This window comes from Physella acuta, unplaced genomic scaffold, assembly GCF_028476545.2.
Source record: "Physella acuta isolate Inbredline_101_S28 unplaced genomic scaffold, ASM2847654v3 ptg001066l, whole genome shotgun sequence".
Taxonomy (NCBI): domain Eukaryota; kingdom Metazoa; phylum Mollusca; class Gastropoda; family Physidae; genus Physella; species Physella acuta.
Window position 1 is genome coordinate 503,126 of NW_026732583.1, and position 19,375 is coordinate 522,500.

At 44.9% G+C, this 19,375-nt stretch overlaps 2 protein-coding genes across 3 annotated transcripts in view; one reads left to right on the forward strand and one right to left on the reverse strand.

The window, feature by feature from the left end:
• The first annotated feature begins 1,490 nt into the window (after positions 1 to 1,490).
• LOC131955447 (uncharacterized) lies at positions 1,491 to 12,613 on the forward strand. 2 transcript variants are annotated; one of them, XM_059319575.1, is made up of 6 exons: positions 1,491 to 2,385; positions 2,419 to 5,040; positions 5,564 to 5,610; positions 10,596 to 10,726; positions 11,097 to 11,226; positions 12,465 to 12,613. In XM_059319575.1, the coding sequence occupies exons 1-6, from the start codon at positions 1,581 to 1,583 to the stop codon at positions 12,585 to 12,587; spliced, it is 3,858 nt and encodes a 1,285-aa protein (XP_059175558.1). In that variant the 5' UTR covers positions 1,491 to 1,580; the 3' UTR covers positions 12,588 to 12,613. The 2 variants fall into 2 exon arrangements, with proteins under 2 accessions (XP_059175558.1, XP_059175557.1); XM_059319574.1 differs by having other exon boundaries at positions 1,491 to 5,040.
• A 2,478-nt stretch (positions 12,614 to 15,091) lies between these two features.
• LOC131955445 (uncharacterized) overlaps positions 15,092 to 19,375 on the reverse strand; it is a 9,487-nt gene continuing 5,203 nt past the window's right edge. The window contains exons 3-5 of the mRNA XM_059319571.1: positions 17,752 to 18,578; positions 16,915 to 17,049; positions 15,092 to 16,302 (exon numbers count right to left, since the gene is read on the reverse strand). Of these exons, the coding sequence (XP_059175554.1) occupies positions 15,655 to 16,302; positions 16,915 to 17,049; positions 17,752 to 18,578 (1,610 nt within the window). The 3' untranslated portion in view covers positions 15,092 to 15,654. The remainder of the gene's footprint in view (positions 16,303 to 16,914; positions 17,050 to 17,751; positions 18,579 to 19,375) is intronic.

Sequence of the window (19,375 nt, forward strand, 5' to 3'; positions counted from 1 at the left end):
TCACTATAGATAGGGTGGTCAGTCCATCTCCCACTATAGATAGGGTGGTCAGTCCATCTCCCACTACAGATAGAGTGGTCAGTCCAAATAATGTTACGATCGATCCATTCTTGTGTCTAGAAGCTGATAATACCCCCCATGATCTTGACACGAATGAAGAAATAAGACCATACCTTATTGAAACATCAGATGGGGTCATTGAGACCAAAGAAGACATGTCATTTTTCAATAAAGACAATATTGGCGTCAATGGAGGCATCAAAGACATGGTCTTAGACCAACAAGAAGAGACAAGCTCTGTCAACACCGAACTCTTCAACTTATCACATGCAGATTTGGCAGCGGACGTTCCTTGTGAGTTCAACATCCGGGCAATGCCAGAAGTTGCAGGTCGGTTGGAAGAATATAACGATGCTGCTCAGGTTGACGGAGACCAGCCGTCGTCTGCTGTAGAGGTTGTAGATCATCTAAACAAGGATCGTACGGGCTACGGAGAAGACGCTTGTTTCTGTCAAGTGGAAGAGGATTTGTGTTACAAGCCACACGATGCTGACTCTAGATTCCCACATCAGCCACACGATGCTGACTCTAGATTACCACATCAACCACACGATGCTGACTCTAGATTACCACATCAACCACACGATGCTGACTCTAGATTACCACATCAACCACACGATGCTGACTCTATTTTACCACATCAACCACACGATGCTGACTCTAGATTACCACATCAACCACACGATGCTGACTCTAGATTACCACATCAGCCACACGATGCTGACTCTAGATTACCACATCAGCCACACGATGCTGACTCTAGATTACCACATCAACCACACGATGCTGACTCTAGATTACCACATCAACCACACGATGCTGACTCTAGATTACCACACCAACCACACGATGCTGACTCTAATTTACCACATCAGCCACACGATGCTGACTCTAGATTACCACATCAACCACACGATGCTGACTCTAGATTACCACATCAACCACACGATGCTGACTCTAGATTACCACATCAACCACACGATGCTGACTCTATTTTACCACATCAACCACACGATGCTGACTCTAGATTACCACATCAACCACACGATGCTGACTCTAGATTACCACACCAACCACACGATGCTGACTCTAATTTACCACATCAGCCACACGATGCTGACTCTAGATTACCACACCAACCACACGATGCTGACTCTAGATTACCACATCAACCACACGATGCTGACTCTAGATTACCACATCAACCACACGATGCTGACTCTAGATTACCACATCAACCACACGATGCTGACTCTAATTTACCACATCAGCCACACGATGCTGACTCTAGATTACCACACCAACCACACGATGCTGACTCTAGATTACCACATCAACCACACGATGCTGACTCTAGATTACCACACCAACCACACGATGCTGACTCTAGATTACCACATCAACCACACGATGCTGACTCTAGATTACCACATCAGCCACACGATGCTGACTCTAGATTACCACATCAGCCACACGATGCTGACTCCACGTGTCCACAACAGCATCAGATTATTGAATCCATGTGCACCATCTCAGACGAAGGCCATCAGACCGTGCAACATATGACGTGTACGAATGACAGTAGTGAAGCTATGACAGCCCATCAAGACCTGGAACTGACTGGCCAGGTCAACTTGACACAATCAACGCTAGACCCTACACCTGACACGTTAGATGTGGATGATTCACCGTCAACTTTAGCGCTTTGTCAAGTTTCAGAGGCGAACAAAGCGATGGACAATGTTGCGGATATGCTACATGGTAGTGGTGAAAGTGGAGAATGGTTGGGCAGGGGAAATAACAAAGAATGTGAAATCAACGATGAAAGTGTAGAAATATTGAGTGCACAGATTGAAGCAGAACACGCTGGGAGCCGAGATGAGAAGATCAGTCTAGAAGGGGATAGATGCATTTTGGACTTGCAAAAGGGCAGCGTAACAGAAGCTACAGACGCGTATTGTAGTGGTGCGGGTGGAGTTGTTGAACAAGTGCCACACCTAGATGCTGCAGATGGTGACCACAATAAAATAAGAAATGAGCAGACTATGGGTCGTCTGCCAGTAAACGATGACGCCTTCTGGGACGATGAACCTGACGGGAAGATGTTAAAAGGTTATCTATCAGAAGGTGAGGTTGTAAAGGGTGAACAATCTGAAGGGAATGTTTTGAACGATTACCGTACTGATATACAAGAAAGTGGTTGTGTGTTTGGAAGCTATAGTGCGACATGTGACAATTTAAACCATGGCCACCCTACTACCCAAATAGAAAATACGGCTGACAATCTACCGCCAGAAGATCATGATCTTGCCAAAAATCTACTGCCTGAAGATCATGATCTTGCTAAAAATCTATTGCCTGTTAACCTATCCATAAACGAGAACGATTGTTTACATTCTTCCATTGACAAAGTCCATCAGAACGAGGCTGACTGCGTAGTCACCCCACCCTCCCCGTCCAGTTCATTCCATCTTAAAGAGAAAACTTTAGGTCTCGGGACCCAAGACGACCAAAACCCTGAAGATACTGATGACTTTTTCGACGACAATGATGACAAGAAAGTGAAGGACAAGCATTCAGAGCAAGGAAGCCCCAGCAGCGATGAAGACATTGAACAAGAAGATGATGAGTTCTATGAGAATGTTAGCCAGCAAAAAGTTCAAAAATCCCAGTCGCTGACCAACGTTGTGGAGGAAAGGTCAACAGGTCATCTCAAGGTCGATGGTCAACTTGAGCCAGCAGCTGAAGACGTCCAAAGTCTTTACTCCGTCTCCAACAAATATTCCAGCCTTGAGGTGACAGACTCCAAGAGCGCATCCTCCTCTCTCATCAGCAGCGCCAACTCCAGCTCTCTGCTCAAGGAAGAGGCTTCAGACGCTGATAACAGCCGCTCTTATCACAAGGACAATACGTCATTGGGCCGAGACAAATGCCAGGATCTTGACCCACACCAGAATGTTGGGGTATCCATTGAGTCTACAGAATATAAGGATGGGGAACCCATTGCGTTTACAGAACAAAAAGCGGGTGTATCAACTGAATTTACAGACACCATATTGGTACCGCAGGTCTCACCCCTTCAAGCTCCTGCAGTTTTAGAAATCTCCAAAGCCGATGATGTTGTTGAAGTGGGACAAGACGAGGATGTTGTTAAAGTCGGACAAGACGCGGATGTTGTTGAAGTCGGACAAGACGAGGACGCTGTTAAAGTTGTACAAGATGACCGACCTCTGAGCGGCCTGGACGTGCCGCAGACGATATCAAAGGAGGAAAAGTTAACTGAGAGCATCAGAACTACAGAGGATCCAACTGTTGCCATAAGCATATCAAACCAATCACTGTCGGGATCGATTAATTCATCTAGCCGATCGAATCACTCATTGAAAGGATCGATTAATTCATCTAGCCGATCGAATCACTCATTGAAAGGATCGATTCATTCATCTAGCCGATCGAATCACTCACTGAAAGGATCGATTCATTCATCTAGCAGTTTAAATCATTCACTACACCGCAGACAATCCGAACCGACACAACTGGTCCCTGGGGATCGAGACTCACCTGACGCTCCGGGCAGGGTAGGCGAGGGCTTTGAGTACTCACCAGCAGCCAAAGTCATACTAGACGCGACTGACCTGTGGTTGAACAAAATCTCCGATCTATGCCAGTCACCACAAAGTGCTGAGCCCAGTGACGAGCAACTCCGTGAGATTGCAGACGAGTGTAAGTCTCACCTACTGACCTTGACCGGCGACCCGGAAACAAACGATGTCCAGCTTCCTCGGCCGGGCAGTGCCCAAGCCACTAAAGATTCTGCCCTGTCAGTTGATGGGAAATCAAGTACCGGATCATCCAGCCACTCCCTTAGCAAAGACCACCAACACCGACTAAGCATTTCCTCATCTAGAAGTGCAAGCATCTCCTCCTCGAGATCGAAAAACGCGGACAGCTCAGCTTCGCTGAAAGACAAACCCGAACCGAAGCGGGCTGGAAGCGAGGCCAACAATGGAATTAAAAAGAGAGGAGAGCCACATAGAGGTCTGGCGACACTGGGAAATATTGTTGGTAAAGATGTGAAGCATAATCCAGGTGACCCAGGTAATGACACACAAGGGGCGGAGCTTAGATCAGAGAAACAAGCTCAGGGGGAGAGGGTGAATCCTCGCTTCATCAGCAGGCCATTGAGCTCAACGTCAATGGATCAAAGCTCACGACCGCCTGTTACTAGACCTTTAAGCGCACGATTAACTTCCGGTTCTAAATCATCAACTTCCGGAGCGTCAATCCCCCCTCTTAGCTCTGTTTTGTTAGATAAGCTCACAGAGCAGGGGAAAAAAGGGATCGAGAAGGCGACCGGCAAGGACAGTCACTCTCTGGTCTTCACCGGAAGTAAAGGCACCAAAGTCGCCCCTTTGCTAGACAAGCGCTTGGTGCCTCACCCGCCCCCCGTCTGCTACACAGAAACCTCTACCCCAGCAGAAACGACAGGGCCCAACAAACTGGAGAGGTTTTTACAGCGCACCGGTGGGCGCTTCATATCCCGGGTTGGTTTCCAAGGCAACACCACAACAAAAGATGACGTCAGCGACATAAACAAAGCCATGACAAGAATGGAATCTCCGGCGAACAAAGCGACTTTGAAAAAAACAAACGAAGACGCGGAGACGAGCAGACGACAGAAGCAACATCAGACTTTGTTCCGCAGCGCCTTGTCGGCATCAGCCTCGACCCAGACTGACCCGAAGGTGACCCAGAAGCCGCGCTACCACGCCACCATCCGCAGCAAGGAGAGCCTGGCGCCCTGTGGGGAGCCTGGGGAGCCCAGCATCTACTCGGCTGGGACGGGGGACGGCACGGGTAAGGAGCCGGCGCCCACACAGAGACGGAGGAAGTCGCCCGACTCAAAGTGGATCGTGTACGAGAAGGAGAGTCTGGGGGACCAAGATGGCGGCGGACAGCTCAATCGCCGAAAGATGGAACGTAAGTCAAAAAGTTTTTTAAATAATTCTAAGGCAGGGCAATGTCGGTATCGATCAATAACTGTAGGGTACTGTCGGTATCGATATTAACTCTAGGGTACTGTCGGTATCGTTATGTAATTCTAGGGTACTGTCGGTATGGTTATATAACTAGAATGTCTAGATGTCGGGGCGTGGCTTACGTGAACAATAAATACAGATCTGAATACAACCTATATGTAATATAATCTTATCACATTACCTTTTTCGTTATGTATTAATATGTGTTAATAAACAAACAACTCTAACATACCTATTTAAGTCACTCCAGTCTTCTCTTGTATAGGTCAAAGTTCATTTTAAAAAAAATACCAAGCACGGTTTGGTGTTTGTATTTTACAAGTTTAAGACGAGATTTAGTAGAAGGCTGAGTTTGTGACGGTTTTGATCTTAGTAGAAGGCTGAGTTTGTGATGATTTTGTGTTTGTATTTGATACAAGATTTAGTAGAAGGCTGCGTTTGTGATGATTTTGATCTATTTGCAGCCTTGAAACTCCGTGAGTCTGGACTAAAGAAAAACAAGCCGACCAAGGTGAGCAGTGGTCACGTGAATTGTTCCAGGTCTTGTCAGAGGTTAACCCAGTGTTGTTAGTGGCTAACCCAGTTTTGTCAGTGGCTAACCCAGTCTTGTCACAGGCTAACCCAGTGTTGGTTCAGATCTTGTCAGGTTCTTGTTACGGGAGTAATTCAATATCTGTGTGTTCTAGATTCAGTTTTAAAGCCTTAACGCTGGTACTGACATTATCCTTAAACTTAGACCCGATCTTAATCCTAATCCTGAAACTTGGCCTGACAATCATCATTATACTTTTGTCCTTGTATGACAGATGATGACCATGTGTGACAGATGATGTCATTGTATGACAGATGATGACTTTGTATGACAGATGATGACCATGTGTGACAGATGATGACCATGTATGACAGATGATGACATTTTATGACAGATGATGACCATGTGTGACAGATGATGACTATGTATGACAGATGATGACATTGTATGACAGATGATGAACATGTATGACAGATGACCATGTATGACAGATGACCATGTATGACAGATGATGACGATGTATGACCATGTATGACAGATGATGACGAAGTATGAGCATGTATGACAGATGATGACGATGTAGGAGCATGTTTGACAGATGATGACCATATATGACAGATGATGTCCATATATGACAGATGACCATGTCTGACAAATTACCATCTATAAGCTTGTATGATAGATGACCATGTATGACGGATGACCATGTATGACCATGTATGACAGATGATGACCATGTATGACCATGTATGACCATGTATGACAGATGATGACCATGTATGACCATGTATGACCATGTATGACAGATGATGACCATGTATGACAGATGATGACCATGTATGACCATGTATGACAGATGACCACGTATGACAGATGACCATGTATGACCATGTATGACCATGTATGACAGATGACCACGTATGACAGATGACCATGTATGACCATGTATGACAGATGACCATGTATGACAGATGAACATGTATGACCATGTATGACAGATGATGACCATGTATGACAGATGACCATGTATGTCCATGTATGACAGATGATGACCATGTATGACCATGTATGACAGATGACCATGTATGACCATGTATGACAGATGATGACCATGTATGACCATGTATGACAGATGATGACCATGTATGACCATGTATGACAGATGACCATGTATGACCATATATGACCATGTATGACCATGTATGACAGATGATGACCATGTATGACAGATGACTATGCATGACAGATGACCATGTATGACCTTGTATGACAGATGACCATGTATGACAGATGACCATGTATGACAGATGACCATATATGACAGATGATGACCATGTATGACAGATGATGACCATGTATGACCATGTATGACCATGTATGACAGATGATGACCATGTATGACAGATGATGACCATGTATGACCATGTATGACCATGTATGACCATGTATGACAGATGACCACGTATGACAGATGACCATGTATGACCATGTATGACAGATGACCATGTATGACCATGTATGACAGATGATGACTATGTATGACCATGTATGACCATGTATGACAGATGATGACCATGTATGACAGATGATGACCATGTATGACCATGTATGACCATGTATGACAGATGACCACGTATGACAGATGACCATGTATGACCATGTATGACAGATGACCATGTATGACAGATGAACATGTATGACCATGTATGACAGATGATGACCATGTATGACAGATGACCATGTATGTCCATGTATGACAGATGATGACCATGTATGACCATGTATGACAGATGACCATGTATGACCATGTATGACAGATGATGACCATGTATGACCATGTATGACAGATGATGACCATGTATGACCATGTATGACAGATGACCATGTATGACCATATATGACCATGTATGACCATGTATGACAGATGATGACCATGTATGACAGATGACTATGCATGACAGATGACCATGTATGACCTTGTATGACAGATGACCATGTATGACAGATGACCATGTATGACAGATGACCATATATGACAGATGATGACCATGTATGACAGATGATGACCATGTATGACCATGTATGACCATGTATGACAGATGATGACCATGTATGACAGATGATGACCATGTATGACCATGTATGACCATGTATGACAGATGATGACCATGTATGACAGATGACCATGTATGTCCATGTATGACAGATGATGACCATGTATGACCATGTATGACAGATGACCATGTATGACCATGTATGACAGATGATGACCATGTATGACCATGTATGACAGATGATGACCATGTATGACCATGTATGACAGATGACCATGTATGACCATATATGACCATGTATGACCATGTATGACAGATGATGACCATGTATGACAGATGACTATGCATGACAGATGACCATGTATGACCTTGTATGACAGATGACCATGTATGACAGATGACCATGTATGACAGATGACCATATATGACAGATGATGACCATGTATGACAGATGATGACCATGTATGACCATGTATGACCATGTATGACAGATGATGACTTTGTATGACAGATGATGACCATGTGTGACAGATGATGACCATGTATGACAGATGATGACATTTTATGACAGATGATGACCATGTGTGACAGATGATGACTATGTATGACAGATGATGACATTGTATGACAGATGATGAACATGTATGACAGATGACCATGTATGACAGATGACCATGTATGACAGATGATGACGATGTATGACCATGTATGACAGATGATGACGAAGTATGAGCATGTATGACAGATGATGACGATGTAGGAGCATGTTTGACAGATGATGACCATATATGACAGATGATGTCCATATATGACAGATGACCATGTCTGACAAATTACCATCTATAAGCTTGTATGATAGATGACCATGTATGACGGATGACCATGTATGACCATGTATGACAGATGATGACCATGTATGACCATGTATGACCATGTATGACAGATGATGACCATGTATGACCATGTATGACCATGTATGACAGATGATGACCATGTATGACAGATGATGACCATGTATGACCATGTATGACCATGTATGACAGATGACCACGTATGACAGATGACCATGTATGACCATGTATGACCATGTATGACAGATGACCACGTATGACAGATGACCATGTATGACCATGTATGACAGATGACCATGTATGACAGATGAACATGTATGACCATGTATGACAGATGATGACCATGTATGACAGATGACCATGTATGTCCATGTATGACAGATGATGACCATGTATGACCATGTATGACAGATGACCATGTATGACCATGTATGACAGATGATGACCATGTATGACCATGTATGACAGATGATGACCATGTATGACCATGTATGACAGATGACCATGTATGACCATATATGACCATGTATGACCATGTATGACAGATGATGACCATGTATGACAGATGACTATGCATGACAGATGACCATGTATGACCTTGTATGACAGATGACCATGTATGACAGATGACCATGTATGACAGATGACCATATATGACAGATGATGACCATGTATGACAGATGATGACCATGTATGACCATGTATGACCATGTATGACAGATGATGACCATGTATGACAGATGATGACCATGTATGACCATGTATGACCATGTATGACCATGTATGACAGATGACCACGTATGACAGATGACCATGTATGACCATGTATGACAGATGACCATGTATGACCATGTATGACAGATGATGACCATGTATGACCATGTATGACCATGTATGACAGATGATGACCATGTATGACAGATGATGACCATGTATGACCATGTATGACCATGTATGACAGATGACCACGTATGACAGATGACCATGTATGACCATGTATGACAGATGACCATGTATGACAGATGAACATGTATGACCATGTATGACAGATGATGACCATGTATGACAGATGACCATGTATGTCCATGTATGACAGATGATGACCATGTATGACCATGTATGACAGATGACCATGTATGATCATGTATGACAGATGATGACCATGTATGACCATGTATGACAGATGATGACCATGTATGACCATGTATGACAGATGACCATGTATGACCATATATGACCATGTATGACCATGTATGACAGATGATGACCATGTATGACAGATGACTATGCATGACAGATGACCATGTATGACCTTGTATGACAGATGACCATGTATGACAGATGACCATGTATGACAGATGACCATATATGACAGATGATGACCATGTATGACAGATGATGACCATGTATGACCATGTATGACCATGTATGACAGATGATGACCATGTATGACAGATGATGACCATGTATGACCATGTATGACCATGTATGACAGATGACCACGTATGACAGATGACCATGTATGACCATGTATGACAGATGACCATGTATGACAGATGACCATGTATGACCATGTATGACAGATGATGACCATGTATGACCATGTATGACAGATGACCATGTATGACCATGTATGACAGATGATGACCATGTATGACCATGTATGACAGATGATGACCATGTATGACCATGTATGACAGATGACCATGTATGACCATGTATGACCATGTATGATTGATGATGACCATGTATGACAGATGACTATGCATGACAGATGACCATGTATGACCATGTATGACAGATGACCATATATGACAGATGATGACCATGTATGACAGATGATGACCATGTATGACCATGTATGACAGATGACCATGTATGACAGATGACCATATATGACAGATGATGACCATGTATGACAGATGATGACCATGTATGACCATGTATGACAGATGATGACCATGTATGACCATGTATGACAGATGATGACCATGTATGACCATGTATGACAGATGATGACCATGCATGACAGATGACCATGTATGACCATGTATGACAGATGATGACCATGCAAGAGTTTGAACGCATCCAGGCAGACCGCCACTTGAACCAGGCTTTTGCCCGTATCCACAAAAGTAAGCCATGCGTCGACTGTCACATGGATTCTAAAGTCATGGATAAGACGGGCAGGTAATCCATTCTTGTGTTTAATCCAACCGGAAGTTGTCCAAGTTAAGTCTTTATGCTGACCGGAAGTTGGGCTTATGGAGTGTTAAAACAGATTGGGAGTTGTTGAGTGTCTTCACACTGACCGGAAATTGTGAAAATTAAGTGCATTTAAGCTGTGAATGCTAGTCATTCAACTGACCTGAAGTTGTGAAAGTTAAGTGTATTTAAGCTGCGAATGTTAGTCATTCAACTGACCGGAATTGAGTGCCTTTAACTATACCGGATGAAGTGTGAATGGGGTGTTGCAAATGAGTGCATATGGCGTGTGTAGATAGTGTCCAGTGTGTGGTGAGTGACCCTGAACGTGCCCCCCCTCCCCCCTCCCCCACAGGTCCGTGAAGAAACGACGTGAGCGCGTCAACTACGACTCTCTGATCGCGCTGGAGAACGTCAAGTTCCTGGAGATGCTGAGGTTCAAGAAGTCGGCCTATGACAGGGAGGAGCAGCTCAAGGACTTTAAGGTAACTCTTCCGTTAGGTGGTACCACAGCTGAGGTTCAAGAAGTCGGCCTACGACAGGGAGGAGCAGCTTAAGGACTTCAAGGTAACTTTTCCGGTAGGTGGTACCACAGGTAACTTTTCCTTTAGGTGGTACCACAGGTAACTTTTCCGTTAGGTGGTACCACAGCTCAAGGTAACTCTTCCGTTAGGTGGTACCACAGGTAACTTTTCCGTTAGGTGGTACCACAGGTAACTCTTCCGTTAGGTGGTACCACAGGTAACTTTTCCGTTAGGTGGTACCACAGCTCAAGGTAACTTATCCGTTAGGTGGTACCACAGCTCAAGGTAACTTATCCGTTAGGTGGTACCACAGTTCAAGGTAACTTTTCCGTTAGGTGGTACCACAGCTCAAGGTAACTTTTCCGTTAGGTGGTACCACAGCTCAAGGTAACTTATCCGTTAGGTGGTACCACAGTTCAAGGTAACTTATCCGTTAGGTGGTACCACAGCTCAAGGTAACTTATCCGTTAGGTGGTACCACAGTTCAAGGTAACTTATCCGTTAGGTGGTACCACAGTTCAAGGTAACTTTTCCGTTAGGTGGTACCACAGCTCAAGGTAACTTTTCCGTTAGGTGGTACCACAGCTCAAGGTAACTTATCCGTTAGGTGGTACCACAGTTCAAGGTAACTTTTCCGTTAGGTGGTACCACAGCTCAAGGTAACTTTTCCGTTAGGTGGTACCACAGCTCAAGGTAACTTTTCCGTTAGGTGGTACCACAGCTCAAGGTAACTTTTCCGTTAGGTGGTACCACAGCTCAAGGTAACTTTTCCGTTAGGTGGTACCACAGCTCAAGGTAACTTTTCCGTTAGGTGGTACATAGCTCAAGGTAACTTTTCCGTTAGGTGGTACCACAGCTCAAGGTAACTTTTCCGTTAGGTGGTACATAGCTCAAGGTAACTTTTCCGTTAGGTGGTACCACAGCTCTAGTTAACTTATCGTTAGATGTTACCGGCAAACAATAGATATCTTATTAGACTTCCGTGACAGTCGCCATCTGTATATACACATCGTGAACAGGTGTTTTTAAAAATGTGTTAATTAAAGATTTAATTTATGAAAAGTATAAGCCTTAGCCTATCTTGTTAGCATTGATTTATTTTGACATTAAATGTTAAAATAACTCATTGTGTACTTTAATTAGTGTTAATTAGAAACTTCATTAAGAGGAAATAAAACGTTTTGTCTTCCGGTAACCAGAAGACATACAAGACTATGGTTATGTTGGGGAAACACACAGACACTTGGCCAGATATGAAAGGCGTGGACAAATTTCTGGCCAAAAATAAACACGAAGATATCAAGAGTCAAATCGAGGCTTGAAGCGGCACTGGATTCATTCGGATTTTTAATGAGTAAGTTTCTGAATAATGGCATTGTAATCGAAAAACAAGTCCGTTTCAAACGTATAAATATTAGGTCTATAAAAAAGTATATGTTTAAAAACCTTTGACATATACTCTGATATTTAATTAGTTAATTAATTAAATCAGAGGCGTAGCGGACAAACTTTCAATTTGGCGCCCCCTCGGGAGCAGCCTTTCAATTTTCAATTTGCATACCCCCTCAAACATTCGATTTGCACCCCCCCCCCCCTCAAACTTTCGATTTGCACCCCCCCCCCCACCCCTCAAACTTTCAATTTGCACCCTCCATATATTTATTATATTTGTAATGCAAAAATACAGCTAAAATGAGATTTTATTTTGTTTTTCCAACCCATTTTGGCGCCGCCCTAAGTTCGGCAGCGGGGACATTTTGTACCCCCCCCCCCTCGCTACTCCTCTGAATTAAATGAATGATGAGTTAAAAAAACTTAAATTTCAGTGTGACCGAGCTGACGACCCTACACCCTATAACAACATGTGCGATACTTTCCTGACAAAACACGAGGGATATTTGAAACGTTTTTATATTTATTTACAAACTTAGAGATTTCTACATGTGGTATGTGAACACGTTAAGCTAATAAAAGGTTAGCGACGCACACATTGACTTGTGTTATTGGACTTGTATTTACTAGATGGGTTCATTACACATCCACCTAGCCACACACCCACACATCCACCTAGCCACACACCCACACACCCACCTAGCCACACACCCACACATCCACCTAGCCACACACCCACACATCCACCTAGCCACACACCCACACATCCACCTAGCCACACACCCACACATCCACCTAGCCACACAACCACCTAGCCACACATCCACCTAGCCACACACCCACACATCCACCTAGCCACACACCCACACATCCACCTAGCCACACACCCACACATCCACCTAGCCACACACCCATACATCCACCTAGCCACACACCCATACATCCACCTAGCCACACACTCACACATCCACCTAGCCACACACCCACACACCCACCTAGCCACACACCCACACATCCACCTAGCCACACACCCACACATCCACCTAGCCACACACCCACACATCCACCTAGCCACACACCCACACATCCACCTAGCCACACACCCACCTAGCCACACATCTACCTAGCCACACACCCACCTAGCCACACACCCATACATCCAACTAACCACACACCCACACATCCACCTAGCCACACACCCATACATCCATCTAGCCACACACTCACACATCCACCTAGCCACACATCCACCTAGCCACAGACCCACACATCCACCTAGCCACACATTCACCTAACCACACACCCACACATCCACCTAGCCACACACCCATACATCCACCTAGCCACACACTCACACATCCACCTAGCCACACATCCACCTAACCACACACCCACACATCCACCTAGCCACACACCCACACATCCACCTAGCCACACATTCACCTAGCCACTCATCCACTTATCCACATAGCCACACACCCTCACATCCACCTAGCCACACACACCCTCACATCCACCTAGCCAGTCTTCCACACATCCACCTAGCCAGAGATACGGGTCTAGTGTAAACAACAAATGGTCGTGGGATCAAAACCAGCCCAGACCTAAACAAAAAGGACAATTATAAACGCCATCTTAAAAAAATAATTTGTTTAATAGATCCGACTAATGTCTTCGTCAAATATACAGGCGGGCATCGTTACACTTGATAATGTGCTGTACAGATTGTGTGCTGTACAGATTGTGGGCTGTACAGATTGTGTGCTGTACAGATTGTGTGCTGTACAGATTGTGTGCTGTACAGATTGTGTGCTGTACAGATTGTGTGCTGTACAGATTGTATGCTGTACAGATTGTGTGCTGTACAGATTGTGTGCTGTACAGATTGTGTGCTGTACAGATTGTGGGCTGTACAGATTGTGTGCTGTACAGATTGTGTGCTGTACAGATTGTGTGCTGTACAGATTGTGGGCTGTACAGATTGTGGGCTGTACAGATTGTGGGCTGTACAGATTGTGGGCTGTACAGATTGTGGGCTGTTGGACTATACCAGGGGTCTCCAAACTTTTCAGTCCGAGGGCCGCATTACCTATCAAATTTCAGTTCGGGGGCCAGGTTCTTCCAGGCATGACTTTGATTTTTCTGGGCAAAGTTCCTCGGCCATCACCAACAAACGATTTTTCCGTGGACAAAAAGATCTCCGCGGGCCGGATGAGAGGACATCGCGGGCCGTAGTTTGGAGACCCCAGGACTTTACTGAAACATTAGGGGTACTGTAACATTAGGGAAGTACAGTTACCCTTTCGGACCTGACGATTTATGGGGTAGGTGTAGTAGAGTTCACCTGTTGCTGTGACCTCGGTATATGGAGGGATAGTGTACTATAGGCCTACTTAGCTGCCTTTGCCTTCCCCAACGTGAACCGAACCCGAGACTTCCGGGTCACGTGTCTCACGCTCTACCGACCAGGATTTCCATTCGACCTCGGAAAATTATGAAGTGCTGTAAAACTGGATAGTTCTATACAAGCTGGTAGTTCTGTAAAATTGTGTAGTTCTGTACATTTAGGAAATACTGTAAAATTGGGTAATTTCATAAAATTTTGTAGCACAGTAAAATTTTGTAGTTTTGTAAATTAGGTAGTAGGTCCTACTGTAAAATTGGGAACGTTTATAAAATTGTGTATTTCTGTGAAGTTAGGAAAATCTGTAAAATTAAACTCGAGGTGATTTATAGCTCAATCACCGGGTTGCCTTCAGACAGATTCGCGTGTACGGGTTGACCAGCTGACGCACCGGGTTGTAGGGCTCAGGTCGATATGGTGGAGCTGGGCGAGACAGATGTCTCAGCCATCGGGGTTGTAGGGCTCAGGTCGATATGGTGGAGCTAGGCGAGACAGAGACCGATGTCTCAGCCATTGAGGTTGTAGGGCTCAGGTCGATATGGTGGAGCTAGGCGAGACAGAGACCGATGTCTCAGCCATCGGGGTTGTAGGGCTCAGGTCGATATGGTGGAGCTAGGCGAGACAGAGACCGATGTCTCTTCGTCTGGCTCCTTACTGTAGTTGTACAAGGCGGAAGTGACGAAATTCTGCATTGCTGCAAGGGAGTTAAACCGCGAGGATAAATCTAAACTTCCGTCTTCGGTTCTCTCCCCTTCCCTGTGGCGTGGTGACGTGGAGCCCATCTTTGAGCTATTTATAACACCCTCAGGTGACTCTCTCGTGCTGGAGTGACTTGACGGGGAGGGGACGTTCCTCTCTGGGTCGGCTAGTCTAAGAGGGTCTTGTCTGACGTCATAGGCGAACCGCTGGAACTGCCTGAGCGGCAGGAAGGGTTTGACGAAGTCGCTGGCACCAAGTCGTTCATGAAGGTTGGCAGACGTAGGGTTTTTCAAGTTGCTGAGCATCGTCTGCTGGAGTCTGTCCTGAGGGGGGTGGGGCGCCGCGGTCCTTATAAGGCCAGGCCGGTACAGGAGCTGGGAGTAGTACTGTAGGAGGACGGGAGGGATGCTCAGGAAGCCCGGGGGGTAGTAGGGTGGGTAGTTGAACACGCTCCTGGTTAGTGACCCCAGGGGGTTGAGCTCTTGATCTGGGCTGACGTAACACGTGACATCCGGGTCAAGGTGAGGGGTCAGCTCGCTTTTCTGTGGGCGGCAACAAAAGGTCAGGAGATTAGGAGGACTATCATGGACGATGGGAAGGTTGTGTTACATAGGTCTAGACAAATATAGAAATGAAGGTGGAGGATTTAGTTTATGAATGCTGGGCTGGTATAGACATATAGATAGGATGAATATGGATAGGGTGACACAAAATCCCTTCAGTATAGAACTATGAATGTGTGTTATGTAAATGATATCTAAACTGGCATAGGACTAGAGATGGAGGGTGTAGTCACAGAAATCTACACTAGTAACTATGGATAGAAAGTAAAGATGGACGTTTTTGGAACATCAAATTAGACAAGTTTACATCCAGGCATCTCTTCGCCCCCCCCCCCCCCCGAAGAAAGTCTACCCCCCCCCCCCCCGAAAGAATTGGAATTTATATAGAAAGCATATATTTTTTACCAGTGTCCGCCCCCCCCCGGAAAATATTGACCACTCCGCCGAAAATATCAAGTGCCCCCCTGGAGAAAAAAGTATGGAAGAAACACTGTTTGGAACTATGGATTAAATGGAATAGTCTATGAAAGATATCTAGCACTAGACTCATATATATCTATAGTGGGGGTACCACGTTTGTGTTTATCTTACGGGATGGACAGGGTCCAGTTTGTGCATGGGTCGCGGGGCCGGGACGTATGTGACGTCGGTCAAGTCCTGCAGGCCACCAAAGTTCCTCAGCCTGGAATGTTTGCGCCATTTAGCGCGGCGGTTCTGGAACCAGATCTGAAGAGAGAAAAACATCAATTTAAAATTGTTTCCCTTAAAATTTGTTTCCCTAATGTGAGCCAGGTACCCATCAGAGCTGAGTGGACTCAGGGACGTGCTACAGACTCGAGCCCGGGAAACGAACTCGAGAGTTTCGGTTAAAAGCCGTGTGCCCTACCATCCGACTACGCCGTCTTTACTTCTATGAATACGGTTTAGTAAAAGGAAATCTACATTTGGGGTCATCCATAAATGACGTCACGCTTCTTTGGGCGATTTTTACCTCCCCCCTCCCTTCCGTCACACGTCGTCACAGACCCCTTCCTAAAATGACGTCACACCTCAGCCTACAACCCCCCTCAAAATTGCAGTTGAATTTTTTTTTAAACATCGATATTTTTCTAAAATCTTGTCTGAATTCTGTCAAAATAGAGTATTTCAATCAATCCCTATTACAATTTATTAAAACGGTTTTCTAAAAGGCGAAATAACGTCTAAAATTCGTTTTCTAACATTGCTTTTTTATAATGCAAAAGTGTGACGTCGCACCATCTGAACCCCCCCCCCCCTCCCCCTCATCACACACCGTCACAAAATTACGGACTCCCCCTCCCCCCTACGAGTGTGACGTCATTTATGGACGACCCCTTTCCTTCTATAAACAACTTCCATGCACCAGAAGCGACTGAAGCACCCCCTTACCCCTCTCCCCCACCTTACCTGCACCCTCTCCTCATTGAGCCCTATCCTCTCGACCAGGCTCTCCCTCGTGTTGGCGTCTGGGTAATGTGTGATGGCGAACACTTCCTCCAGAGAGTGAAGCTGCTCCGCGGTGAAGGTCGTCCGCACGCGCCTCTTCTTTGCGCATGACGCGGCGTTAGATATCACGTGACTCCGCTCAGCCAATGGTTTTTCTAAATTTTCAATTGCCGGGCTGCCATGGCAGTTTGTGATAGTGTCAAAGTATTTTCTGACTGTTGCGTCATCAGAACCTTTCCGCGCCTGCGCACTGGAGACTTCCACATTTTGTATGACGTCACTTTTGTGCACGTGATTTGACGAGCTATTGCCCGTTAGCAGAACGGAAGTGGGTGAGAAAACTGTTGTCCCAGCACCGTTCAGGTTGGCTGGCACTGCGTTACTAAGCAACGCCTCGTGACTTCTTTTTCTGGAGAGGTCGTGAACTTCACAAAGTTTTGAACTTCCGGTATCGGAGTTGGAAGATTCATCATCTGACTGAAGAAGGGCATTACCATTGAGCGTTGGATCGTTGTTATAGAAACTGACATTGGCAAAACCCCGGGCACATTTAAAGTCTAAACTTCCGTTCAGCTTGGATAAGTCTTTTGATTGGTTCTCAGGAGATAGGCTCTGGACGTGTTTCTGTGTGTCAGGTGTGTCAGGTGTGTCTGTTCTATTACTGGAGCACCTGTTTCCGGGTTGTTTGTGGCACTGTAGAGTGAGCTCTAGAACCATTGGTGACGTAACTTCCGGTGAAACTCCGACCACCTGCGCCTGCTTGCAGGGTACCTCGGCTTGTCCTTCACCTGTAATATAAACCAAAATATCAATAAACAAACAAACCGGAAGATAGAATATTATAATATGAGAGTGTATACCACTATATGTTATAAGGAAGATGGTGTTGTAATAAACATCACATAGTTATGGACATACAGGGAGAGATCAATGACCTAACAATGATACAAAAGCAAGGGTTGGTGTAAAGACAGAGGTGCCACGACTGCACTTTGGCATCAAGGGTCAGCTTCTGGGGGTCAATATAGGTGTGTAAGAGTGGTCATGATAGGTGTGTAAGAGAGGTCATGATAGGTATGTAAGAGTGGTCAAGATAGGTGTGTAAGAGAGGTCATGATAGGTGTGTAAAAGAAAGATAGGTATGTAAGAGAGGTAATGATAGGTATGTAAAAATAAAGAGGTAAAGATAAGTGTGTAAGAGAAGTATGGATAGGTGTGTAAGAGAGGTAAGGATAGGTGTGTAAGAGAGGTCATGATAGGTATGTAAGAGAGGTCATGATAGGTGTGTAAGAGAGGTCATGATAGGTGTGTAAGAGAGGTCAAGAAAAGTATGTAAAGTAGGTAAAGATAAATGTGTAAGAGAGGTAAGGAAAGTTCTGTAAAAGAGGTATAGACAGAGGTCGAAGTCGAACTTCTTAAGCGGTGACAAATTGTATAATCTGTTCGTGTAGTGATACATCATATGATCAGCTTGTTAGTGACACAACATATCATCTAGATGTCGCTGTAATGACACAACATATCATCTAGATGTCGCTGTAGTGACACGTCATATCATCTAGATGTCGCTGTATTGGTCACGTTT

Coding starts and splice junctions, on each gene's coding strand:
- LOC131955447 (XM_059319574.1), top strand. CDS start 1,581: ATGTGCACCATCTCAGACGAAGGCCATCAGACCGTGCAACATATGACG. Junction 5,041..5,563: donor CAATCGCCGAAAGATGGAAC/GTAAGTCAAAAA, acceptor ATCTATTTGCAG/CCTTGAAACTCCGTGAGTCT. Junction 10,727..11,096: donor GTCATGGATAAGACGGGCAG/GTAATCCATTCT, acceptor CCTCCCCCACAG/GTCCGTGAAGAAACGACGTG.